Source organism: Rhipicephalus microplus, chromosome 10 (genome assembly GCF_043290135.1).
Source record: "Rhipicephalus microplus isolate Deutch F79 chromosome 10, USDA_Rmic, whole genome shotgun sequence".
Lineage (NCBI taxonomy): Eukaryota > Metazoa > Arthropoda > Arachnida > Ixodida > Ixodidae > Rhipicephalus > Rhipicephalus microplus.
In genome coordinates this window covers 90,143,647-90,171,624 of record NC_134709.1, presented here as the reverse complement: position 1 = coordinate 90,171,624, position 27,978 = coordinate 90,143,647, and the positions used below count along the sequence as shown (strand labels likewise).

The window sequence follows — 27,978 nt, the reverse complement described above, 5'->3', positions numbered from 1 at the left end:
GCAGCTTCTAGCACAATCGTTTATGCATTGACAACTCCAGATACAGAAAAAAAAAATGCCGCGGGAGCTCCTCGAGCTAACAGCCAAATAGCAAGGAATTCAACAAGAAAGGTCAGGTCCTTATAAACAAACATCGACACAACATTCCCGACCACTTCTTTTTTATCTTATTTTTAAGCGCCTTGCTTCGATGGTAAAACTTTACACTCGGTTACAGCCGATATAACAAAGCTAAGCGCCACCGACCAACGGCGCGTCTGTCTTCACCTGCGAAACGCAGTCGTGGCATCCGCTTGGACCGTTTAATTACTTTTTCTCGCCATCAGCAAATATACTACGCCTGTTCCGAATTACGGGCTCGTCGTTATTACCTAAATATTAGAGGTTTGATTAATTCCCGACGAAATTCACCAGAACGTTCAAGTTAAAACCAGCGACACCAACACGTGTCTGCGTGGAAAAGCAAACTATCTCCAACCCGCGAGAACTGCTTGACGTCACGACAATGAGTAAGCGCTGTTGAATGGAGCATTTATCCAAACCATCTGCTGAAGGACATCGATGACTGCTGACAGAGCTAACATGGGTTTTTTGTTTGTTTGTTTCTGAAGGTTGTATCCCACCATAGAATAATGATAAGTTTCCTCATATAAAGCGCCATAAATGAATTGCTGCAGTAGCTCTATCTTTTTATTGGTCGGGGTTTCGTTCACGAGTAATAACAATGGCGCGACAGTAGACAAGACAATGACACCGATGATTAAACGCAAGTCAAGCTGAACGGATGGCAGGCGAGTGATGGAGCGTGCACCACCCGTGTGCAAGGAAATTGGGGCACAAGCGCAGTGCGATGCAGCTATAAAAGGCTGCCCCATTTATCTGTGTCTAGTACACCCAGCGTGCGTCATGCAAGCTTGCGAAGGAATGCCCGCATTGTTCGCGGCAACTAAATGCCGAATGCCTGCTAAATCAGCTGCAACGCGTCGCCGGCTGACGAGTTCATAGTGTGAAGTACTGCAGCTGAGTATTAAGGTCACATTACGATTTCGTTTTCTTACAACTACGCGCGAAGTACTGCTAACGTTGAGCTACTTCACGCCTCGTGGTCTAACACGTGTACGTATGACATTGCGCACCCAAGTTATCAATGAACCACTAAGTGCGTGATTTCCTGGCATGCAAAAGAACATAAAACTGCAATACGTAGAGGACAAAAAGGGAGGACACTGCTAAAAGGTGCCCCCCCCCCCCGCCCCTCCAATCACGACTCCTGTAACATCTGCGTCCGCAACAAGTGCGGTCACAACAACACCAACATTGTGCTCCAAATATTAGAGGAATCAAGCGGGTGAAATTCAAAAGAAAAGGGTATCAACCCTTCCACCACGGTGTCACAGGTGTTCACGCGGGTGCACACCGAAGCTGCCGAGACGAAGCTGCGGGTGCATATTCAGCACACGGTGGCATCACCGAAGCGTTCGATTTGTCCTTCGGACACATCTGCGCGCAGTCGCAAATTTATGACATGCTACCACCAATCTTTTCGGCACGAACATGTCATTATACGCGCGTCTAACAGAAGCGAAAGTACGGACCTTTTTAACGCTTGACTCGCGAAGAAAAAAAAAAACGTTCTACAAAATTGTTGTTTCTAATAACGATAATGCGAGAACTGCGGGTGCGAGCTCCACTCGCAGTGACGGAATATGCGCCGCGGAGAACACAGGTGTCAGCGGTTTAGGACTAAAACGGCCGTGCCTTAGCGTACCGAAACGAAAACGCTTTGGAGGGTTCACCTGTTCAAAGATCGCGCATGGTGTGCGTAAAATTTGCGTGCGTGACCGTTTCAAAAGTGTGGTAGCAATCGGGACATCCGCACGCATCGACGGATGTGTAGCGTGCGTGACAACACGAGAGAATCGGCTGAGGCACGGCGTTTCGTCACGAAGGTATCCGTTACTTCCGATCACAGGTGCACTACGTTTTTTTTTTTTTTTCTTCTCTCATCTTAGTTTCTACGTTCGTCTTTTAAGTGAGGCATCAGTTTGAACCAGATTGACGCTGGAACGCCCACGACGATCTTCGCTGTGTGATCGCGGCGCATCGTGTCGTACAAAATTAAATAAATAAAAGTAACCAGCCGCACGACACTTGGAGCTGCGCTCCCTAGGTCGCAATTGCGACATCTCAGGCCCGTTATACTGTTCACACGCGCGAATCAGAAACGCGTCGCGAGCGGTCAGTCGCGACGAGAACCGTTAACCGTCGCTGACACGTTGGCTGACAGCCAATCGTCGGCGTCGCGACAGCGCCCGCCGAAAACTTTCGCTTTGCGCGAAAGGGTGCGAGCGAAAGTCACCGGACCGGTTTCGCCGGACACTCACCGGTTCTGGAAGGGTGGATCCGGAGTTTGGTGGTTGTTTTGTTGTTGTCCTTTAGGTAGTAGGCCTCCTCTCACGCTTGCTTCTCGGCAACTTGAACCGAATTTTTTATTTTTTTTTTTCACGCACTCCCGTTTGTCGGCTCGGGTCGAGGTTGGTCTTCACTGCAAGCACGCAAAATGCCCGTATGAAACGTAGGCCTTACGGTTGGGGCCACGCCGCTGAGTGCGTAGAAACTCAAAATCACTTGAATCAAACTCTTGTGACAAAAATTTGAAAAACCATAATAATAAGCATATTTTAAAATGTTTACTTAGGTTTTACGCTTTTGTGTTATTTAGGATGATAATTTTTTCTTAATGTAATGCTTTTCTTATGTCAACACTAATTAAAAATATACCAACTTTTTAACAAACTTGTTTATTTTATAAATATAATGTGTGTTTTTTCAATTCACTAATTTATAACTTTTATTTGTTTGTTGAAGCATTGCAGCAAAGCGTAAGTAACGAACGAATCCAAATCAAGACAATCTGTTGCCATTGTGCCATGTGTTTTGCGCGGAGAGCGATCAAGTGTTGTGGTAGCTGTGTATGCATGTGCGGACGTGACGTTTGTGAGAAAAGCGTGCGAACCAGACTCCTCTTAAAACAATGAAGGCCGACACCGTTCCGAGCCGAATATTCCAAGGATACAGGGCCCTGGGATACGTGTGCAACCACGTGCCTTTCGTTCTGCGATACATCAACAGGCGCAAAGAGCATCTCGTCATCACCTCTATCGGCAGATGCTTTCACACCTACGGCGTGAGTAGACATTGTTAACGAAGTATAGAAAAAAGTGCCCACGACTCACCTGGTCGAACCTGTAGCGTGAACTGGTAGCGTAACACGTAACATGGCTTGATTGCTGAAGACGGCGTGTGGCGTTTATACTGTCGTCGGGCATTTTGCCGGCGCAGTCTTCAATACTGAGTGTAAACAGCGTGTAGTTATTTCAAAATTGTTTCAAATTTCGACTAAACTCGGAATGGTGAAATTGATCGGAACTGCAGTTCCGCACACTGGTCGGGGTTTTATGACGTATCACACGGTGCACTTCTGATCGTGATTGAACCCGATCGGGATCAAGTTTCTCCTCAATTGGATTCCTGCTCTAGCTCGCGTAAAGTGAGAAATAACGATCAGTGAATTTCATTGGGATCGCACCCAATCGTGATCAAAAGTGTGTGTCTGCGACACCGACGTAAGACCATAATTTCGAGATCTTCGCAGTTAGATGCGGCCTGGGAGATTATCCGATCCCACTATATAAATTTGTGCATTGATTGGTGATGTTCCACGCCACAACCCATTCAGTCTCGTTTTATGCTTTAGTGTTACTTGACAACGAAAAATTTGTCACGTGTACCGCGAATATTCAGGTCACCTTAATTTATTCTTTTGTGTCATTAATTATTTATTAATTTCAGAGCCTTCTATTACAGAGCGACTCGTGAAAAACAGTCTTGTGTATATTAATTGCCTTTCAAATGCATTACACTTGGTACATAAGTAACGTGGCATTGTCCTTGGTTGACACAGGGTTGCCTTTGTACTCAGCTCTATGTACTCAGTGAGAGGTCCTCATAGTGGGCGATTTCAATGGCCACCTGCAAGCTGGATGGTTTCCAAGATGCGAATGGGGAACTACTGCTGACACTGGCGCATTCGCTTACCTTGGATGTACTGAATCTTTCTCCAGAGTGCGAAGGCCAGCACACCTGGTGCACCAGTAACAGTCGCAGCTGTATTGACTACGCGCTTGCGACGTCTGTTCTAGCACGACGTCTCACTCACATGAACAGAGATGAGAATGGTCAATTCAGCCTAGGAAGTGACGACAACCAAATAAAGTTGTCCTTTTCTAGATCCTCGTGGTGATCCACTGAGAAGCAACTTCGCAACCCGGCTGTGAAGTGCCTCCCACAGTCAGCGTATACTTCAGTTGTCAAGGCATTCGAAGAGAACTCTCAACCGATGGAATCGCCAACCTACGATCAGTTTGCGCTAGAACTGAAACGCATCATGAGGAGGCCAAAGTTCGCATGAATTTTCGTTGTGGCTTGCGGCGCAAAGGTTGGGTGGACGAAGAGGTACATAGGGCCCTTTCTACAAGACGAACGGCGAATCGTATACACAGAGTGGCTGCTAGAACATCCCCTGGAGAGGAGTGCATGCATACCTGGGAGGAATGCCTCCGCCTCAAGAAAGATATGTGGGTCCTCGTACAAAGTAAAATAGCTCAGCACAACAGTGAACAATTGCGAGCTATTACAGAGGCAGGGCGTAATGGCGCTAACAAATTTTGGAAATATGTGTCCTCATTAGATCGTAGTACCTTGGCACCTGAAATTCGACATCACTCTAGCAAACCAGCGGGTCATTGATCTCGCGGCACACCTCACGAACCACATGGAAGAGCTCTTCAGTCCCACACATGACGAACCGATCGCAGCTGTAAGCTGCAACCCCAACGACAAGCCACATTAACCAAGTGAACACGACCGTTGGAAAATGACGAAGATCGTTATTGAGCGTGCTCTCCTGCGTATCAGTGCAAGCACTGCTACCGGAATGGACGGTATACCGGCGGGCCTCGTGAAATGCCGGGGGGAGTCTGCTCTTGAACACCTCGCGGAAATCTTCACTACCATTCTGAAGGACGGCCCAATCCCATCTGACTGGAAATGTGGCCGAGTAAGCCTGGTGTGCAAGAGAGGAGGCGACGCTGGACTATAGACCAGCATGGTGACTATAGACCAATCAGGGTGACGAGTGTCCTCTTTAGACTCTTCGCTCAGGTCTTGAAAGTCTGAATGAGTGGCTGGGCGGAGCAAAATGGCATAATGTCTGAACTCCAGAATGGCTTCTGACGAAACCGGCGATTGGAGGACAACCTTTTTGTGCTCACCCAGACGATCGAGGTAGCACAGAGAGAAACGAGAGGCCTGCTCGGATGCTTTCTGAATGTAGCCAAGGCTTACGATAGTGTGCCACATGCAGAGTTTTTCCGCCAGTTAAAAAACGACAAATTCCGAGCATCTGGACAGGGTTCCTCCGGTGGCTCTATGCGGATAGCTTGGTGGTGGCATGTTTCAGGGACACCAGAGCGCAGCCTGTGAAGGTGACAAGAGGACTCAGCCAGGGTTGCCCTTTGTCTCCGCTGCTGTACGTGTTGTATGTGGCAGGACTCGAGGAGGCACTCGTGGAATCGGGAGTTGGCTTCGCATACCGACTCATGATTGATGGGGTATCGGAGACATGGACGCTGCCCGGCTTGGTGTTCGCAGATGATCTTGTACTACTGGCAGAGTGCAGCAGTGATCTTACAAGTCTGGTGACTCTGGCAGCCGAACACCTGAAGCGGCTGGGCCTACACTTAAATGCCAAAAAATTGGCCATATTGCAGTTTTTGGGCGTTGAAGAGATCATCAAGGTGCAGCTTCCCGACAGTGGAAAAATTCCGGTGTTAGATGAATACCGGTACCTCAGTGTAAACCTCCGCAGATCTTTTTGACAAACAGAAGGAGCATGTTTGTCAAGCATCTGTGAGAGCTGCCAACATGTTTGTTCTGGTGTGCGAACTGTGGAAAGCAGTACATTTGCCAGTGCTGACATTCGCCAACGCCGTCATCTGCCTGTCCGCCGCAACACACCAGTGGTTGGAGAGAGGTCAGCGTGAGGTTGGGTGACTGGTGCTGGCGTGTCACGGACGCATAGTTGTTTATGTGGTCCAGGGTGACCTCGGATGCTCAAGTCATGAGGCACGGGAGGCCAGGAGCAAGGCCGTCTACGAAGGCCGTCTTAGCCTCATGAACAATCAACGATAGGCCCGGCGTGTATTTATGTATACTACTATAAAAGGCATCAGTACACAATGAAGCAGGCATCTTTATAACCTGTGTAGAAAGTTCTCTCTTTTTACTGACCCCATCCGGGAGGGCAGTGAGAAGAAATGGTCAGCATGTACAGGAAGCGGAGACGTCGATGTGGCAGGTGGCTATGGAAAAAAAAAACCAAGCCTGGCCTTCTACAAAGTGCACAAAATGAACGTCTCAGCCAAGCGTCTATATGACAACAGTGTCGGCAGCACCCTGCTGTTTGAGGCTCATGCTGGAGCTCTCCAAACTAAAGTGTATCGATGTCACTTTGACCCGTCATTGGCTGACAGTACTGTGCAGTGCAGGGCATGCGGGGAGGACAATGAAACCATTGAACACATTGTTCTCCAGTGCAAACATCTGTCATCTCATCAACCAGAGGCCGTCACACTACCTGAGGCACCTGGCTTCGTGGATGGCTGCGACACACCGGATCGAAGCGGCAGCCGAAACACCAATGTGCACCCCCTGGCAGCAACATCAATAACAAAAGCAAGGCTTTTTTTGTGGTGGTCCGGGGGACAGTGAACAGTTCTAATGTTCATGAACCTATTATAACCTTGTGATGTGCAGTTTTTGTGATATTTCATTTATTTTATCGTTCCGGTCAGGACACCACAAGGTGCCCACCCGAAACAAAGGGGACTACAAACATTATCATCATCATTATGTTTACAATTTTTTTCTCGAAGCACAAAGTAAATCTATAAGATAATTGAATTATTAATGCACTTTTCTTTGTTAACTGATTGCAGGGAACGAAGCTCGACCTGTTGACAGCAAGTGAGTGCCTCCTTGCAGATCTCTGCTCAATCATAAATGCAGCTTGTTTTTCACAGAGTACACGCAATCTGTGTGTACAAAAAACTGGGCAAATAACAGACGTTGCACGCTAGTTCGTGCACTAAATTAGTTCATAATATCGTTATTGTGAAGGCACCCCTGTTGTGCATGCTTTAACTGATGGTTATGTTGCCATACTCAGTTCTGTAAGAAAAAGATGAAAAGCAGAGTGAAGGGGCAGGATAAGTAACATAGCATGAGTAACATAACCTTTGCAGCTGCCCTCGAGAAGTCCTGACGACCCCCTTTATATAGGACTCTCAGAAGGGCACTCCATTGAAATTTTAAATTCAAACTGAGCAAAGTGGCATGATTAGCGTAGGTTTCTTTTTCTGTGTATTTGTGTGTATGTGTGTGTGCATGCGTGTGTGTGCATGCGTGTGTGTGTGTGTGCACGCACGCCGATGTCGATTTCGAATCATATTCTGTGACAACTTCTCTTGTCAGCACTGCAGAAGCTACAGAATTGAAGCGCATGCCTCCTGTCGCACCAAAAAGTAGTACTTAAGTTTACTAAATATTTTCTCATTGACCTCGCTAAAATTAATGCTGCATTGTTTATTATGAAACTCAAAGAGTTGCGAGAAGTCATAGGTAACATACAGTTATTGTTCAGTTTGCAAGAATGCTTTACCTTTCCCTCCATTTCTTAGACAGCACCATCTCTTTTCAGCATGTCCGTTTTCCAAAGTAAACTTGGCATACATGATGTATTGGGTTAGTGTGTGGCCTCAAACACACTGTTTAGTTCGTTAAGAAAAATTCACTCGTAATATGCAACTGCAATTTTCACTGAAGAATCTAAATTTCTCTCGCATTCACATTTTCCATGTATATGACCTCATAAATGTTTTGACGATGGGAGCAGGCAAAAGTGAAATCATTCGCAAGCTTTCGTACTAGCTGTGGGACAAGACGAATGTGCAGAAGCCCTGCCTTTGTCACTCTATTATCAAGATAAGCAGTTGCCAATTATATTTCCTCTTAATCTGATAGGGATTATCCACCATAATTGCCCCCCCCCCCCCTAAAAACTTAACCTATCATAACAGTGTGCTGCAATATTTTAAAATATGGAAAGAGACTTGCAGGCAATACAAAGTACTTCAACAGGTGGTGTGGTCCTGACAGATAGAGCCCTTCTGTCATTGCACATGCTGCCCAAGTTTGTCATTTACTTTTCAGTGTTATACCAGTGTTATACTAACCATAACTAGCATGTGTAAACTTGCACAAGTGTCATCACTATACTCAAGTATGGAACACACAAAGAAACATGGAAATTAGAGTTGAAGCTATTCTTGGGAATGAGCTGCACACAGTGAAAGCTATGACTTGTCTCGTCCAACCAGCAATGACAGCCGGCTTGCGCGATTCAAAAGATGACTCGCCAGTATTGTACTGATTCAGTTCGCTTATATGTTGTGCTGATGTGAACATCTGCTTTTGATTCAGTGCAAAATGTTGGTGTGTGTCTGTAAAATTCTTTGTTAGTGTAATTCTTACAGTACCTTTCTTTCATACTTGAGGTTCTGGTAATTAATTACCAGTTAAGTTACAGTGTAGTTGTTTTTGTTTTCATTTGTATGTGTCGTATCAAGGCAAGCTGCAGAACAACAATTTCTTCTGTCAACTCTAGTGTAGTGCCTTGTGAAGTGCTCGAATCGAAAGTCAGGGATGTTACCAAAAGGGTCGTCTTCCTTTTTAAAACGTGGTCGTGCCTGACATCGTCATAATCATATTCATCTTCAGGCCAGGCACATGACGATGAAATTAGTTGCATCGCTGGTGATTCTCGGCTGGTCTACACAGCATCTGGAAAGTCCATTTATTCCTGGCTACGTGGAAGCGAGGTAAGTGTTTCAAGAACTTTCCAATTTTCTATGGAGTTGGCTGTGTGGCTGTGGTGGTGTGATGTAATTACTTGAACCTTTGCTGTAAAAGTGATGGAGGTGCAGGTGCTATTGGCTAGTCATTTGATGTTTACTCGTCTGTCATGTCAGCGGAAACTCAACTACGGGACGTTCTATTATTTGCATAATGTGCATGTTTTCCATGCGACACAAGAGCAATTTTCGAAATGAAAAATGACTCTCGTGGTGTACAGATGGTTTTCTTTTTTCGTAAGCATCTATTAGTTGTAGCAACTAGCAGTGATGAAATCCGTCTTGTTTTCAGTTGCCCACACTCACTCACAAATTTCCGTGCATTGCAATTTCACATTTGGGATCCTATCATGTTAGCTTATCGAGTTTCAGGCTTGATAAAGTACAATACAGTTTTCTCTTTGAAGTGAACACCATTCTCAGTACTTAAGTCAACACACACCTTCAATAGTCTTTGAAATTTATTTGCGTTAGATGCATGATGTGTTAAATATAAATATCAACCTAGTAATTAGAAATAATCTTTCAGGTCTTTATACCTAATCTGAGCTACAGTCACAGCTGAAGTACTGCTTAATGTGCTATTTAGAAGCATACTGTACTGGACGTTATTGTATGGGGTGATGCACCACTGAAATAGGCTCTATCTTACCAGAGTTACGAGTGTACAGTTTATAATGTTCCATAATGCGACCTATGCTTTCTTCTTTTCTCTCTCAAAGCTGCAAAACACCTTCAATGGACATGAGCACGAAGTCAAGCTGCTGCTTCCCTTTGGGCATCACCTGGTTTCTGTCGACGAATCCGGCAGGGTAATCGTCTGGGAAATCAAAACGGCAGGTACACGCCTTTCAACACCATCTGTTGCAGACGATTCAAATGTCAATGCCACAACCTAGCTTCGTGGTATTCATATCAGTAATAGTTTGCATTGTGCGTGTAGGTTCCTGCAGAGCTCATTGTATCCGCTGCAGATTTGTCTTTGTTATGCTGGCACCATACTTCTGTCGTGTGTCACCAAGCCCACCTCTTTTGGTACCCAGAGCAGTACCTTGAGCTGTCACTCGACTCCTCCACGTTTCGAGCAAGTACACTGCTCCACCCGGTCACTTACGTGAACAAGATCCTCGTGGGCAGTGAGCAGGGACCTCTGCAGCTGTGGAACATACGAGCCGGAATACTGGTGCACACGTTCTCTGGTTGGCAGAGTGCCGTCACTGCACTTGAACAGGTTAGCAACTCTATTGAAGTTCAAAACCAATTTCATTTCTCCAGAAATATCCTGGAAGAGGGTCTTAAGCCAAGAGATGCCAGAGGTGCTGTGTAAGGTTTATTGAAGATTATCTGGCTAGATAAAGGCAGAGTACAGAAATTTTGAATATCGTCCCCAATGAGGCTACAATGAAGTTGACGCTTTGGCACTCATGCGAGCATCTCGTTCACAAACCTCAGAGGGGAAATGGTCACTGCTGAAATACAGTAGACTCTCAATAAATGGAACCTTAAGAAACCGGGAAATATGCTCTATTTAACGGGAGATCCATTTACTGAGAGATGAACAGGGGTGCAGTATGAAGGACAAAAGCAATCATATCAGAGGCAGTCATTCCATAAGCAGCAGTTCTGTTTATCAGATTTCCGTTTACCGATAGTCGACTGTATGCGAATGTGCTGCAAGCATCTTAAAACATTTGCTGAGAAAGATTACACCATCTCTCGCTAAAGAGAACCATATGTGGATGTGAAGCAGAGGAGAGATGGTGAACGGCAACCCCTACTTGACTAATGTTAGCGGTGACCATCTCTTGATGCCGGTGACCGCTGTTGTGAACGCTGCTGGTGAACATGACTGTAGCATTTCTGAATGGCCAGTTCCTAAATGCACTCACCAAAGACATCGAATGTGGCCCTGTGCTAGCCAAGCAGACGCACTTCGTCTCACAGAAATGTGGGACGCCGCAAAACCAACAATCAACGGCTATGAACAAAGCAGACGCGCTCTGTGTCGCAGAAACGTTGCCTTCGCCGCTGACTCGGGAAAAAGGGGAAAGCGTAGGAGAGCAGAGAGGGAAAGAAGATGTGCATGCGCAGTGGGGGAGCGGACGCATGAGTGAAGGATGGACACAGCTTCGAGCAAAAGCTTTTTCGCATTGAAAATTAGTCTTGTCATTTTGGGTAAACAATACTCATGTGCATAGGTGTGCAGAGGTTTCTTTACGTTTTCCTGCAATCGTTCAAGTTGCATTCAAGAGACCAACTTGAAAATGTTAGCTGCATATGCCCCCGATTGGAATGCAGGGTTAGGCCATTGAAAGGAACGCTGTACATTTGCATCAGCTCAATGAGAGGACTGTTAAATGTGTTACTACTACAATTTATAGCCAGAAAGTGTATCGGAGAGGCTAGCTGTCCCACTATTCTGGTGCTCTGACAAAACCGCTGCGATTAAATTTTTTTTTGTCCAAGGGGCCTGGTTATATAACGGTTATAGGTTACAAAAGGAGAAATTTCGTAGCATCTAAATACTTCTCAAGTTAGTTAAAACTGCATTTGATTGTGAACTGCTGCCGCGCAAATCTGTGCTAAGCATACATCGCGAGACTTACCTGCACCCTTCTTGAAGTGACAAGCTACAAAGTAGTCAACGGCATAGAAGAAAACTCAGCCCACGAAACGAACAAAAAGATGATGGCAAGGCACAGGGAGAGTCGGAAAGCATCATGTGGTTATCCTAGTGATTCTCTTTGCCTCACTTGCCTGCCCCTCTTTTTCTCTGATGTAGTTTACTGTTGGATCATTTCATCAGAAATGCAGGTGAGTCCTGCCATGCAAGACCGTGTAATTGTCCTTGTGCTTTTGTTAATTTCCTCTCTTCCTTTCCTGCCCCTTGTGTTTCCATTTTGTGCGATAATAAGACAGATAGTTTTGGGCTTTTAGCTCTTTTAAGGCAACATGTTTTAATATGCATACGCCTGATTCTTCAGTCTCCTGCACTGGATGTGGTAGCTATCGGCCTGGCTAGTGGCGAGACCATTGTGCACAACCTGAAGTTCGACGAAACGCTGATGCGCTTTCAGCAGGACTGGGGTCCAGTGACGGCCGTGTCCTTCCGCACAGGTGGGTCCAAAGTGGTTGTTGCTACCAATCGACTGAGGGAGTCGGACCCCTCTTACTTAGCAAGGCAACGTCCACGTACTCAGCCAGAACCAAAGATTCTCAGGCTTAGCAGTGTTACAGCCACAACAGGCTACAGCCACAACTGCGCTAGGGCTGGCAGCGTAATGCAGTCTGCAAACATTTATTTGTGTTTATTAGACTTGTGCGAATATTTGAGTTCTCCAAATATTTGAACTAATAATGCTATATTCAAATTGAAATTAATGAAAATTTTGAATTATTCAAAATGAACGAATAGCATATTAGTTCACACGCGATACCCTGTAAAAGTGGTTGCACTGCAGTGCTGTGGTACTAAACTATGAAAGCACCTATTCAAATATATATTCGTTCCCGTGTAACCCTCTTATAAATGTTGTTTCACTGCAATGAAGTAGTAATAAACCATGAAAACACATGTTCAAGGGAAATCTGCAATGCTGCGTGGCCCCTCTTGAAGGTTAAATGAGGATATTACCCTCACATCGATTCATTTTTTAAGTTTAGAAGCTTGTCATACCGACTTATATGCTCCTAGTATAGCACTTTTTAAAAAGTAACATATTTTACAAGCTATCACTTGCATTCTACCGAAAGTAAAATACTGCTACTATTTGAAGTTGTTTCCGCTTTCTTTGATGCAAAAGTGGCATTTGCACAGGCCTTGTTTTTTTTTTTTTTTTATTGTGTCAGTTAGCTTGTTCATGACAGATATGCTCATTTTTCTTTATAGTATATGATATATGTACTATCACGATTTGATCCAAAATTATTCAACCAAAATCACTATTCGCCTTGAATTTGCTTCGAACCTGAAATTCACTATTCGCACAAGCCTAGTATTAATTGCAGGAACAGCCTGTGCACTACTTGAAAGTACATTTGTGGCTTGTAAAGTTTAACCTCATTATATAATTAATTATCAATTATGGAAGCTGAATGTGAATGTTGATTGTCCACACTTCATTTCAGTGACATTTATTCATTTTATAATAAAATTATAAATGCATGTCTGCGAAAATATTGGCTGTCTTGAAAAAGTATTTAGTTTGCGTGCAGCTTATAACACGTGAGGTTGCATAACAAGCAAAATAAATATTCAACGGCAATACACGACCAGATACTGTAATTTAGTTTTCATTTTCGAAATTTAGCTTTTGAAATTATTTTTTGAAACGTTTTGTAGGTTTTTCTTAGCATTGCCTTTTTCTAATTTCCCCTTCAAATGTTCCAATCTATATATTTTGAAGTGTTGCTATGGGACAGGTAGGGACTACCTTGCTTATAGTGTTGAAGCCTAGAATAATGCATTGTTTCATATCTAGAATTCTTGCATGAGCCAAGCTACCGATTGGTGAAGCCGATTTTCATCTGTATTGCTACAAAAAATATCAGATATAACAAACTATAGTTTATGGTCTTCATGCTACCTTGTTATAACAAGGTTTACTGTACATTGGCAGATTTTTTGCTTGTTTGTTTGATCCGCTTTTGGCTCTGTGAAACTTGTATTTGGCTCAGTCTTGAAAACTGCTACGCTCAAGCGCAGCTGGCAAGCTTGCAATGGACCTGCTTTTCGTGGTCTACTTTTCGGCTCACGCAGATGGGCACTCTCACATGGCGACTGGCAGTCCCGTTGGCCATGTGGCTGTCTGGGACCTGGAGAAGCGTGCCCTGCACAGCCAACTCCTGGAGGCCCACCAGTCAGCGGTGACGGGAATGCGGTTCCTGCCGGATGAGCCTCTGCTGCTGACTTCGTCGCCCGACAACTCTCTCAGAGTGAGACCACCCTCTTTTCCTTGATACAGAACTCAACGCCCTCGTACGGAACACTGGAACGGCATGCTCCAGACTGAATAGCTGTCATTTCCATATACTGACATCAGGTGTAAAAAAGTGAAACTACAGTGTGCAAGACCATTAAGGATGAACGCTCGAGCGTGGGCTATCTTGAACTACTGATCTTGGTGTGCACGCTAAAGGAGCGCGCTGGAACACCCTGGAGCATGCCGTTTCTGTGTTGCAGACACTGGAACCGACCATTGTGTATATAGTAGCACCGAACCACTTTTCCAGGTAATCATTGAATAACCTCACTGTTAGAGGCCTCACAAATTGATTACCGCAAAATTTTCTTGAATGAGTTAAGAACGGGCGGAGCTGCAGGGATTTGTCGCATGCTTCGAGCACTTTCTATCTTCTCGCATCCCAACAAACATGCTTGAAGCTAAATGAAGGGATGCCAAAGGGGCAAAAAGCTACATAGGTTCTCGTCGTGACCTCAAGCTTGCACGATGAAACACAATGGCTCTCTACTATAGTGGTTCCTGCAAACTTTAGTGCCGCTACTGTGCAACGGTGCTGGCACATGTTTTTACCTCATGGCTAGAAGCACATTTTGTCTAAGTGCCTCTGCTGATCAGTGTCAGCTATTGGCCAATAGCTGCAAAGTGCTGTTTGACAACACATAACTGGTGCCGTCCAGCCGATCAAAAGAGAAAAGACAAATAGGGAGCACTCGGGAAAATGGCAAGACTGTGCTCGACTAGTAAAGTTAATGTGCTGCACACAGCTATTGAATTTGGCTGGACTGTTCACAGTAGCGTTTGCTGTTTGTAGATTGTTTAACATTACGCCTCCACAGAGGCACAACTGCCACAAATGGGGTCGAACCTGTGCCTTCCCATGTCCTTGATTAGCTGTGCCAGATAGGAGCCTGTACATATTTTGTGTGTTTCTTTCAATACAGAGTCAATTGTGGGAAAGTGCTTGTCCGTGTAACTTTTTGCAGTCATATTGTTGGCACTTTTATTCTTTTTATAACATGCACCAATTAACCTAGCAAAACACTTTGCCATGTCCTCCAGTTCAGCAGCCGAGAAGGTCTGGAGGTTGATATGGACGAATTATTTGAGTGCCTCAATTCATTGGATGATCTAATTTTGCAGATGTGGATCTTTGACCAGTCAGATGGCAGCGGTCGTCTGCTGAAGCAGCAGCAAGGACACAGCAGGGCCCCATGTCGCATTCGATTTCACGGCGCTGCTGGCACGAACATCCTAAGTGCAGGTTAGTTACTACCGTATCTGCCACAGTTGCATTATACAGTGTAAATCATCTTTGCCCCATGTTCTTGCATGAAGTTCTTCTCTTGTGGCATCGAAAAGCTTTCTCATAACACTTAACCATGCATCAGTGCTTTTGGCATGCCTATTTGGCGATTATGGCGTCCTAGCGAGATAAAGTTATATAGTGTTCTATTCTCACTTACACACCATAATGAGGGCGCACAGCAAGAACTTCTTTCTTTAATGTGCATTAAAAGACTCCGTCTGAAAAGATAATAGGGCTGATAAGTCCAACACAATTTGTTCACTTTTGCTTGCTGCATAAAGTTATACAGTGGACTCTAAAAATTCATACTCAAGCAGACCTCAGCATTTTGTTTGAATTATCAGAAGTTCACATAAATGTAACTCGGGGCAACATACCAACTGAACTTTCAGCTGATCTTTCGGCAGTAAAAACTGGTATTTGTGCCGTATACATCACAGGTCTGGACAGCACTCTGCGTTCCTTCTCAACCCTGGGCGAAAACCTCAACAAGAGCCTCGGCCAGGCGTCCTACGACCGCAAGAAGGCCAAGAAGTTCGGGGTGCTCAAGGACCCGGGAAAGATGCCGCCCATTTGCGAATTCACCACGGGTGAGCTTCCCCTCCTTTGCGAGCATTAACCCTAGGCATAGAACTTGTTAGTGATCCACAACCGAGGTTGCAGTGGAACAGCACCAGCGAAAACAATGGACCGGGCAAGGAGAAATAACACGTACACTGGGCGCTGCGTGCTGTGAAATGCTGGTGCTGTTTCACTGCAGGTATCAACGAAATCGGCCATTTGACACTTTAACACGTTGACTGCAGTGTGGGTCACCGATGGGTCACGGATTGTGCTCCTCCCATGCGGCTGCGATGTTACAAACATGCATCTGCTTGCTGATGCGATAACTTCATCAACCACGAACGGAGAAGTGCAATTGTTGTTGCAAGAGGTTATAAATAATCAGAAGAAATTTTTTCTGGTGTTAGATGTCATGCCTCACTGGTGTCTCACCGGTGGCTCATGGCGCGCCTGCAAGATATGCCTAGTGGCTCACCGGTGGGTCAGTCCGCACATAAAATGAAACCTCAAGAAAGCTTGCTGCAGCGAATGAGCTAAACCAAGTGTATCGAGTGATAGAAGTAACTACTGTGGAAAGAATTTCGCGATGGTGTCCCACGCGTCTGCGCTGCCAAGCGGAAAGCATGGGCACGCTGTCAAAATTTCTTTCCGTATTGCTAGCACGAAAGTCATGCGACTGGAGTTGAGATAACGCGCGCATGCCAAATCACGGCTCTCGCCAACCGAAGGAGCGTCAAGCACGACATAACAAACTTATGCTGCACATGTCCGCCGCTACATAGACATTTGTGCGAGGAGGAAAAGCAGGAATTAGACATTTTGCACTGCACAGTCATTATCTAAGGTGAACTTTATGCCATTGAATTTTTTGTGCTCGCATCATGCTCCCACGAAGTCATTCTTGGGACTTTCTTTCGCGTCATCGGGCCATCATAGATTGCTCACGTGCAGAAGTTGCCCTTACACCGCTACCAACCTCTTGTTTGGTCGATTCTCTTTCTGAAACTTACAAACTTGTCGTTGTTGCAGACACGGAAATAGCACCGAGAACATCCACCCTTGTAGCCCGGACCTGTACGGCCGCTCCTGCCGGAACTGTTTTGTTCACTCTGTCTGACGTATTTACCCGCCGCCGTAGCCTACACTTGCCCTTTCCCGTACTCACCGTGGAATCCGGTGCTACCGCCATGCTCGTCGCGAACTCGCTATCGTCACCAGTTACCTTACTTGGCGGAGAACGTTTGGGTAACATACAAGACGTTGACCTCTTGCGCCCTCTGGAGTTCGCCGAACACCTACCTCACCTCCAGCTCAATGCTATGATGCCACCTGTGGCCACACTGCCCGCGCCAGACTCATTCCAGCCCTCTGTTGCCGCTGAGCTATCGCCGACACAAAGAAGGGAACTCTTGTCCCTTCTTTGAGAGTTCCGTCCTGCCTTCGATTGCGCTGAACCATCTTTGGGTTGCACAGCGAACATCACGCACCACATTGACACCGGTACCCATGCTCCCTTACGCCAACGACCATATCGAGTTTCAGCGGAAGAGCACCGTATTATCAACGAACAAGTCGACGATATGCTCAAGTGTGGTGTCATCCAGCCATCGCAGAGCCCTTGGTCGTCCCCTGTTGTACTTGTGCGCAAAAAGGATGGGTCTATCCGATTCTGTGTCGACTACCGCCGGCTCAATAAGATAACTCGGAAGGATGTATACCCGTTGCCACGCATCGACGATGCTCTCGATTGCTTGCAAGGAGCAGAATATTTCTCCTCTTTAGATTTACGCTCAGCATATTGGCAAGTTCCAATGGCTGATCCTGACCAATCAAAGACTGCATTTGTAACACCTGATGGGCTGTATGAGTTTAACGTCATGCCGTTTGGACTGTGCAACGCCCCAGCTACCTTCGAACGGATGATGGACACCATCCTTCGCCGCTACAAGTGGAACACATGCCTCTGCTACCTAGACGACATCGTCGTTTTTTCTCGCGACTTTTCGACTCACCTTGTTCGTCTTCGTGCTATTCTCACGTGTCTCACCTCTGCTGGTCTTCAACTTAACATTAAGAAGTGCTATTTTGCCGCACGTCAGCTCACTATACTGGGTCACGTCGTCTGCAAAGAGGGTGTTCTCCCGGATCCGGCGAAACTCCGCGCCGTGGCCGACTATCCGAAGCCCAATTCCATCAAGGCGCTTTGAAGTTTTATCGGCCTGTGCTCATACTTTCGTCGATTTGTGCGCAATTTCTCTTCCATCATCGCGCCTCTTACCAACCTGCTGACAACTTCCAAAGGCATTTCTGCTTGGTCAAAAAAGTGCGACGAATCCTTCACCATGCTTTGGCGGTTATTATTATCACCTCCAATACTACGTCATTTTGACCCCGTTGCGCCTACAGAGGTCCACACCGATGCCAGTGGTGTCAGTCTAGGTGCTGTATTGGCTCAACGAAAACCAGGATACCAAGAATACGTGGTCGCTTACGCGAGTCGAACCTTAAAGAAAGCAGAGTGTAAGTATTCCGTCACGGAGAAAGAGTGCCTCGCAATTGTCTGGGCCTTGACGAAGTTCCGCCCATACCTTTATGGCCGCCCTTTCGAAGTCGTCACGGACTATCACGCTCTATGCTGGCTATCATCGCTCAAAGACCCGTTGGGGCGCCTTGGTCGTTGGGCGCTTCGCCTACAAGAATACGACATTCGTGTTGTATACCGATCTGACCGCAAGCACTCCGACGCTGATGCGCTATCCCGCTCGCCGCTACCGGCTGACCCAACCTCCTCGTCACCTTCTTCAGCTGTCATAACACCAATCGACTTCACAGACATGGCATCGGAACAACGCAAAGACGTGTGGACTTCCCAACTCCTCGCCTTTCTGACTGATCCGTTAGCTAATTTGGTTTCAAGAACTATCCGCCGTCAAGCCACACATTTCGCTATTCGAGACGACCTCCTCTATCTGTGGAATTACATGTCTGAAGGTCGGAGGTGGCTGTTAGGGATACCCAACCACATGCGCTCGGAAATCTGTACTGCTTTCCACAACGACCCGCAAAGCGCTCACGCTGGCGCTCTCAAAATGTACAACCGTCTACGTCAGCGGTACTACTGGCGCAGCATGTACACATTTGTCCGCAAGTACGTACGTGCTTGTACTGCATGCCAGCGACGTAAAGTCCCACCTCAACGCCTTGCCGATACACTTCAGCCTCTGCCTTGTCCAGCGCGTCCGTTTGACCTCATCGGTATCGACTTATACGGACCACTTCCCACGTCATCTTCTGAAAATAGGTGGATATTTGTTGGCGTGGACCACCTCACGCGTTACACGGAGACGGCAGCACTACCCGCAGCAACCGCGAGGGAAGTTGCGTTTTTCATCTTGGGCAACTTTGTTCTTCGCCATGGTGCTCCCCGCAAACTTTTGAGCGACCGGGGGCGTGTTTTCTTGTCTGACGCCATTCAAGCGTTGCTCGCTCAGTGCAACATGGTTCATCGCATGACGACAGCATATCACCCGCAGACGAGTGGCCTCACAGAACGATTTAATCGCACTCTTGGTGATATGTTGACGATGTACACAGCTTCAGACCAGACCGATTGGGACACTGTCCTTCCATTCGTCACGTATGCTTATAGCACCGCTACGCACGCGACAACAGGGTTTTCCCCTTTCTTTCTGTTGTGCAGACGTGAACTATCGTGCACGCGGGACACTATCCTCCCATACACGCCCGACTCCTCTGAGTACACTGCAATTTCTGATGTTGCCAGGTACGCAGAAGATTGCAGACGATTAGCCCGTTCACTGACAACCGAGACCAAGGCCACCAGAAGCTATGGCATGACACAGACCGACATCTCTCTACTTTCACGACTGGTGCTCTCGTTTGGCTTTGGATTCCACCGAGCACTCCTGGCCTTTCCTCGAAATTACTGGCACGATACCACGGGCCCTACCGCATTCTCTCCTGTACGTCACCAGTCAATTGATTGAGTATGAGATTGAGCCTTTGACACAGCCTCATGACTTGCGCCGTCGTGGCAGAGAAATTGTGCATGTGAGTCGCCTGAAGCCGTATTACGACCCCGCTATAGTGACTACGCCTTAAGTCACCAGGTTGGCTACGCTATTCACCGGGGGCCAATGTAGGGAACTATGCGAACGACGACGAAGCAGCAAGAAACGGCAAGCCACAGCGTTGGTGCACACGCGCGACCCGAGCTTGCATTTGTTTTTGTATTTTCGGCCTGTTGGCGTTCCTCGCTCTTCTGGCGTTCCTCGGCCTTTCAGAAGGTTTATACGCAAGTAAACTGCGTGACAATTTATATAATTTTTCGGGTTTATGCCAGGTAGAAGGAGAGCTATTCCCATAGGAAGTGTTTTTATGCTCAATGTGTGTAGGTAAGCCTGTCTTGAAAATCCCAAGTTTTAAAGTTGGGGAAGCAGGTTGTGAAAAAAAAAGGAAACACACAAGATCTTTAACCGCAGCAGGAACTGCGCAGTGATTTATGCCGTCTGGTCAATGATAGGAAACATTGGTGACTTCACTTGTAAACCTTGTTAGGTGACTGTTGTGTGTGTTAGGCAACGTCATGTCCAGTTTTATTAAATAGAAACATACTGTTGGGTCTTGTTTTATTTTTCCCCCTTCTTGTGCATGCGCCTGTCTTGTGCATGTGTTTACCTTGCATCGTAACTTTCTTGTAACTGAAAACCAACCATTTGTGTTGATGTCAGTGTAGAATCGGGGACACAAGAAACTGATCTTTGTTATCTGTTTGGCCAGAGACGACTCGAGAGAAAGAGTGGGACAGTGTTGCGGCCTGTCACCGAGGTGTCAAGAGGGTCACGACGTGGTCGTACGATCGCTGCTGTATGGGGAAACACCAGCTGCTGCACGACCGTTTCAAGGGCATGCGGGGTGTCTCTGCTTTGGTAAGAGCCGCTTCGCAGATCTTCCTTACTGGCAATCATTTGTGGGATTTTACATTTCGAAGCGTGATATGATTATGAGAGAGGCCGTAGCACAGGACCCTGAAAATTTCTTTCTTACGAAGTTATTTAATGTGCAAATGTAAGTGTACAGGCCTAGCATTTAATGAAAATACAGCTCCCAAGGCCAGCACTTGATCCCACGCCCTTTGGGTTGGCAGACAAGTACCATAGCCACTAGACCACTGTTGCAGGTCGCCTCACAAATCCTAGAAATGTGCTTAAGAGATTCATTAAATTAGCTTCGACTGCTAAGTTATTCCTTGAAAACTGTACTGGCGTTGATCTTTTAATACTAACAGGTGAATTAGTTTTTTTTTTTTTGTTCTGCTGTAACCCACATTCTGAAGTTGTCATCCAACTGTTGCACTTTCAAAGAAACTACCGTAATTACTCGAATCTAACACGCTCCTTTTTTCCGGTTAAGCGAGTTCATAAATCGCATGCGCGTTAGAATCGAGTACAATAAAAAAAATTAATGCGGTCATTCTATTGCCATCGGCATTTCCAAAATAGCCGCCCCCTACGTGCGTCGGCATGGCGCGTCGGCCATTTCTGCCTATGTGTTTCCCATGTGCGGCACTTCATACATGTGCTGAGGAGTTCGTCATCTTGTAGCGCATCAGCATCGACGACATGGAAGGGCCGACTCCAAAAACTCGAGTGCACAACGATGCCGCCATTAAAAGGGAAGTCATCGCGTGTGCAGAAACGGACGGAAATTGGGCCGCATCGCGGTCGTTCAGAGTTCCCGAAACGTGCGTGTGGGACTGGTGGAAACGAAAGCAGAAGATTGTTGACAGCAAAGCTTTATGCAAAGGCTTCAGTGGACCACAGCAGTGTCGGTTTACGCAAATTAAAGAGCTGCTCGGCGAGTATGTGCTTGAGCAGCGAGCGGCACGGCGGCCCGTGACAACAGAACTGCTCCAAGTGCGGGCTATGCAATTAGCCTTAGAAAAATGTCTAATAAGGAGCCAGTTTAAAGCGAGCAGGTGCTGGCTAACTAACTTTATGAAGAGGAAAGGCTTTTCCCTCCGAAGGGGAACGGGCATATGCGAAAAGTTTTGCGGAGGAGTACGATGAAAAGCTTCACAGTTTTCAGAAGTTCGTCCTAAACTTGCGGCACAACAACGGCTACCTGCTTGAGCAAATCGGGAATGCCGATCAGACGCCTCTTTACTTCAACATGCCTGGCACCACAACCGTCGAGAAGAAGGGGGCGAAGGAAGTTCGCGTGCTGACATCGGTCCACGGTAAAACTACAGTGACGGAGATGCTCTGTTACACGTCAGATGGGCACAAGCTACGCCCGTACCTCATATTTAAATGGAAGACACTCCCGAAAGGAGTCGTTTTTTCGAGGTGTGTGATCGTGTGGGCCAGCGAGAAAAGTGGACGCGCGTTGCAATCGATGTCTTACGTTTTTTTTTTTTTCTTTCGTCGTGGAAATCGGGTGCGTGTTACAATCGAGGGCGCGGTAGAATCGAGTAAATATGGTATTTTGTGTCTTCATAAATTATTCTAATATTTCTATTATTTTTTTATTGGCATGTATCACTATTATTGTATATTACAATTTTTGTTGTTGTGTTTATTGCTGTTTTTTATGGTTTAGCTTTTGTGGTACTTATTGTGTAACACTGATTTATTGAATTTCTTCAATATGACCATTGGCCCAAGCATCCTCTACTTCATGCATTTTTCACCATAGGTCTCTCTGCAGTCTTCAGTTTATAGTGGCTTCTTCTAATGATCTATTGATGCTTCGCTAAAGATAAGCCTGTATTGTCGCCGACCGATTTTTCGGACCTGGCGGGGACCGGAAAAAAGTCCGAAAAATCGAAAAGTCCTAAAAATTCGTTTTTGTCAGAAATATGAACTTTACTGCATCAGGCAGGCTTCAAAAAGTCCATGATTCTGCCTTGCCTCAGACTATGCTTGGAAGCAATTTGGTTCGCCCATATTTGAGCCAAGGTGACATCGTGATCGTAAATGCTCGACAAAAGCGTCTCCGATCTCCGCTGTTGACAGCTGCGGGCGATCGTGTCATCATCCGAACAACTCTCAGGCTGCGGCACAACCTGGCGAATAATTTCTTCGTCTGTGGGCTCCGCGCTCGAAATTGTCATCATCCGCACGAGCGAATTCTTTAAATTGGGAGTAGAATAACTTTTGCAGGCGCTGCGGGCGTGAGTTCTAGAATACCGTTTGCTCGCCCTAGGGAAAGGTCTAGGGACATTCGCCCCGACCGCAAACTCAAATGCACGGAAGCTACACACAACACTTCGCGGGCCGCGATCGCCGCATGACTTCTCGGATTTTCTGCGGGTAGGCCGCAAACAGCGACTCGCGTTACGACGCATGCGTAGTGGCAGCGACTGCACCCCAAGGGCTTGCGGTGAGCTGTTCTAAAACTCCTTAATGTCGTTGTGGTAGTGGTAGTGGTTAGAAGGAAGAGGAAAAAGGCACCTAATTTCTGCCTGCCTTCAGGCGACACGGCGCAGTGCCTTATAGGGGTGGGGGGAAGGAAGGATAAAAAGAACAGAAGGAAAATAGATGAAGAAATAGACAGGCAAGCGACGGAAAAAGAAGGAGATAGGAAAGTGGGGATCCGGTCGAAGCAGTCCAAGGGCGGGGGGCCACAATGCGAGAGCTGCACGGCGTCAGGAGACCACGGAGGGTGAACCAGTCGGCGGGAGCTACGCTGGCGTCGGAGATCGCGAGGGCACAACTGTCCAGCTTGAAATCCTGCGAGCGAATCGTCGTTGTGGCAGGCACGTTCACTCCACTACTGCGCAGCTCTGCCTCCTCCCTGTACGGTGCGATAACGACAGTGCTGACCACTACGGCTGACCAAAGACGAGAAAATGGTCTCTTGTCGTGCTTTCTAAAGCAGACACAGCCACCGTAACTTGAAATATGATGTTTGCATTCTAATTTTGGAGGCAGGAAAGCTATTTTAAAATTAGGCCACTAAGCTTAGTCAAGCCGGCAGAAAATCTAACATGGCGGCGTTCCTACAGGCTCGTGGCGCGGCTCAAAACAAGCAATTTAGTCCGAAAAAATCCAACTTTAAGGGGTGAATTCGTTTGAAAAATTGGTCGAAAAAGTGAATGAGCCCTATGGGAGACCTGACGGTGGACTTTTGAAGTCCAAAATATCCAACAAGTCCGAATTTTTGGAGTCCGAAAAATCGTTCGGCGACTGTAACTTGGAAACCCAATGCTGGTATAACACTGTAACATCATGAATTTTCACTGTTGTGGTGGTTCTTTCCTTTTATTATATATATATTTGGCCCAGATTGGCTCAGTAGAACTTTCTCAAATTCGCCAAATTTCATTCCTGTGGAGTGCATTGCAATTTATTTTTATGGACAAAGAATTTAATCTGTTCTAGCAGTTGCATCTAATGTCAGCGATGTCATGTGAAGCAATGCCGAGACAGCGTCGCCACCTGCCTAACCTTTTCTGTGCGTCTTCTAGTTTCCTAGTCAAGTGTGGTCTTACAGTTAATACAGTTATCTCTGCATTGAAGAAGCTTAGTTTGTACGAGCTTACTAATGTGCAGTCAACCACAAAAGTTCATAGACCACGCGATAGAGCGGCTTGGTAAGCGAGAAAACGTGCGAAAATATAGTGCGGGCGGAGCCGCCACCTTGAGGTTCCCACACCAAACAAAGTGATGTCACAGATCTTGGTGGTATCTAATGGATGCTACGTAGCTTCTAATTGATAAAAATCATGTACATCGTCATCTGTGGTTGCCATAGATCTAACATATGAAGATCCAAAAATTTCATCGAGTTTATGGCGCAAAAATATAAAAAATACATTCTTAAAGTCGTACGTCATGCACGAAGATTTCGGCGTAAAATTTAAAAATTAAACATCAACGTTGTTTTTCTCTGCTGATAATGAATTTATGATAGTGAAACTTATGACATTAGAGTTCTCAGAATGCAGTTTATCAATTTAAACCAAGTCACTGTTTCCCTTTAGTGTCCCTTGAACCTTCGTTCTGACTGTTCTTGTCCACTCCTAAAGAGTTTCCTGACAAGAACTCTTTGAGGCAGGACTTTGTGCCGTGAAAGACAACAAACCAATAATAATGATATCTGGGGTTTTATGTCCCAATACCACGATATGATTGTAAGAGACACCATAGTGGAAAGCTCCGGAAATTTCAACCACCTGGGGTTCTTTCACATGCATGTAAATCTAAGTACACGGGCCTCAAAACATTTTCGCCTCCGTCGAAAATGCAGCCACTGCAACTGGAATTCTATACCATGACGTTCGGGTTAGCAGTCGAGTGCCATAATGAGTAGATTACCACAGCAGGGCTCTGAGAAATGTAATGTCGCTAATTTCACCATCATAGTTATGTTAATAAAAGGCAAAATCACAGTCAAAGTTTCATTTCGACATTGCATGCTCAAACCTCTTTGGGAGACGTCATGAATTTCGAAGTGTACTTTTCGTATTTTGGCGGCATTAGCTCAATGAAACTTCTAGAAATTTGTTGTGTTGAGTACATGGCCCCCTTCAGAGGACAATGTACTTCATCTTTACTGATTAGAAGCTACGTAGTAGCTAGTAAATGCTGTCGAGATATACACTCATACCTTATTTATAAGAAAGTCACACTTGCCATGAAAGTACTTCATTATATTCAAAAATTTGTTATAAATGTAATATTCGTACCACTGTATCTATGACAACACTATTCTTCACTTACTTTGTTGTAACCAATAATTCGTTACATCCATGTTCGTTATATCGAGGTTCGAATATAATGTAAGGGCGTTTAGTGCAGGAATAATGAGGTCGTGTCGCCACCCTCATTTTCTCATTGCACGTTTTCTCGCTTACTATGTGCCTTCTCATGGTTAGAGCGGTGACGTTAGAAAGAGTATCTAACTAACATGAGAAAAATCTTTTTGGTCTTTTTTCTCTTTACTGTTCCTTTAACAAATGCGATTCCCTTTGCAGTGTGTCTCTCTGAGTGCATGTGGGAACTTTGTCACCATTGGCTACAGCTCTGGCCACGTGGACCGCTTCAACATTCAGTCGGGCATCCACCGTATGACTTATGGCAAGGAGCTTGGTAAGCATGCACCACATTGCGACATGAGTTATTGCACCGTTAGAGTCTGGTTCTTTTAAAGTTTGCAAGTGTCAGTGCAAAAAGAATTCTCACCTCAAGATGTGTTGTATATTCTGGAACTCCTCTGTGTTTTTCCTTTTCCTTCTTTTCTTTTTTCTATTTTTTCTGTGCTTTGATAATGTGGGCCAGCTTGGTTTTATGATATCAAGTTGCAGAAAAAAAGCATTTAATCAGTTACAGTCTGGACGCTGCTGTGTTATTGAGTTATAAATTCGGCCATCTAGCTGTGGCAGGCCCGTAGCCAGGAATATTTTTTTTCGGAGGGGCAGGGGGAAGCACTTTAAGAAAACGGCCATTTTCGTTAAGTGTTTTATTTACTTTTGGTAAAGCACCCCTTTATATCAAAATTGGAAGAGAGGGGGGCACCTATGGCATCCCCCCACCTAGCTACGGACCTGACATGTGGGCTTGTTATCAGTGGTCCTTACTGTGCAAGTAACATTCTGAATGCCTGTAGCCCGCGACACTGCTAGGGTTGTTGATATACTGATCGTCTATTTAATTGCGTTGATTTCACACTAACAGCCCAATGTACATTCTCACTTCCCTGTGGGATGGCCCTACTAAAGTTGTGTGACGTAATTGCACGATACTGTGACAACAGCGTTTGTGTGGCACTGGAGAAAAGATGGCCGATTGTAGTGCGCTTTGCTGTGCAACTGAAAATGTCTTGTATGCCTATTCATTCTCACACACGGGTTTCCTTCTCAAAGATATCTTATGTGCAGTGATTTCCTCCTGTGTGTTGAATTTCTTACAGTTGCTTGCCTGTAGAATTGAAGGCCGTCGTAAATTCAGTACTTTGCACATTCATTTTGTCATTTGTGCAATTGACATCAGTACTTCTGAGTTGTGGCATGTTCCAAGATTAATCTGAGGAATCATGTTTCTCATAAGACTTCCATGTTTGTCCACTTGCATGGGTGTGTACGTATTCAAGCCACTCATGTTAGTGGGGCGGTCCCCTGATGTAACACTGGAGAAGGGAGGCGGGGTGTCGTGTTCATGACTTTTCACTTTTAGGGGCAAATCTTCTTAAGGCGTGGGTCTGTTCATCCCTTGCATGTATGTAGTAGTACGCAGCCACCAGTGGTACATACCCGCTCTAGAGCGGGTATGTGCCACAGGGGATGCAAGGAGATGGCGGTACTTGGAGTGTTCACTAGGTGGACGCATGGACGGACGGACAGACAGACTAGCAGACGAACGGACGGATGGATAGGTGCACAGACGTACGGATGAATGGACGCACCAACAGACAGACAGACAGATGGGTGGACGGACTCATGGAAGGATGCATGAATGGACGCACGGATGGTCGCCCGAACAGAACCAAGAACGAACGGACGGACGGAAGCATGGACGGGCTGACGGGCGATTCGCCCCACTGATAATCATTCACTCCGTAGATATGCTGTGATTTATTTACTAGAGAAAAAACTCCTTCATAGCATAAATACTGTTAATGTGTGTTTACAGCGGTTTCACTCATTTGTCCTAATTGGTGATAGGGGGAGGCGGGTACTATACAAGCACTGAAGTGAAGGAGGGGGGTGCTGACACGGACTTTGGGGGGGTCGATTGCCCTTACCATGCCTTCAAGATGCACCACTGACGTGTACTTTTTCCCTCCCTTCATAACCTCACGATATGCAGCTCACGAGGGTTCTGTGAGAGGTGTGGCGTCGGACGCGCTCAACCAGGTGGTAGTGACCGCAGGAGCTGACAGCTACCTTCGCTTCTGGGCATTCCGAGATGGCCGGCGGCTGTCAGAGGTGGCCCTCAGTGCACCTGTGGCCCGCATATGCCTGCATCGGGAAAGGTAGTTGCTTATAACCTCACAGCGAGGGAATTTTCTAGGCTGTTGCGAATAGTGAATTTTAGGCACAAAGCAAATTCGATGCAAATTGGGATTTTGGTTGAATAATTTCATATTG

The 27,978-nt window shown here is 46.1% G+C and overlaps 2 protein-coding genes across 2 annotated transcripts in view; one reads left to right on the top strand and one right to left on the bottom strand.

The window, feature by feature from the left end:
• Rab3 (RAS oncogene family member Rab3) overlaps positions 1-2,546 on the bottom strand; it is a 107,346-nt gene extending 104,800 nt beyond the window's left edge. The window contains exon 1 of the mRNA XM_037431912.2: positions 2,385-2,546. The gene's annotated coding sequence lies outside the window, so the exon portion shown is untranslated. The remainder of the gene's footprint in view (positions 1-2,384) is intronic.
• Positions 2,547-2,922: 376 nt separating this feature from the next.
• LOC119180658 (WD repeat-containing protein 36) overlaps positions 2,923-27,978 on the top strand; it is a 48,709-nt gene continuing 23,653 nt past the window's right edge. Inside the window, exons 1-12 of the mRNA XM_037431769.2 lie at positions 2,923-3,187; positions 7,059-7,086; positions 8,899-8,999; positions 9,755-9,872; positions 10,076-10,263; positions 12,017-12,149; positions 13,792-13,967; positions 15,137-15,257; positions 15,743-15,892; positions 20,667-20,815; positions 25,867-25,981; positions 27,698-27,863. Of these exons, the coding sequence (XP_037287666.2) occupies positions 3,035-3,187; positions 7,059-7,086; positions 8,899-8,999; positions 9,755-9,872; positions 10,076-10,263; positions 12,017-12,149; positions 13,792-13,967; positions 15,137-15,257; positions 15,743-15,892; positions 20,667-20,815; positions 25,867-25,981; positions 27,698-27,863 (1,598 nt within the window). The 5' untranslated portion in view covers positions 2,923-3,034. The remainder of the gene's footprint in view (positions 3,188-7,058; positions 7,087-8,898; positions 9,000-9,754; positions 9,873-10,075; positions 10,264-12,016; positions 12,150-13,791; positions 13,968-15,136; positions 15,258-15,742; positions 15,893-20,666; positions 20,816-25,866; positions 25,982-27,697; positions 27,864-27,978) is intronic.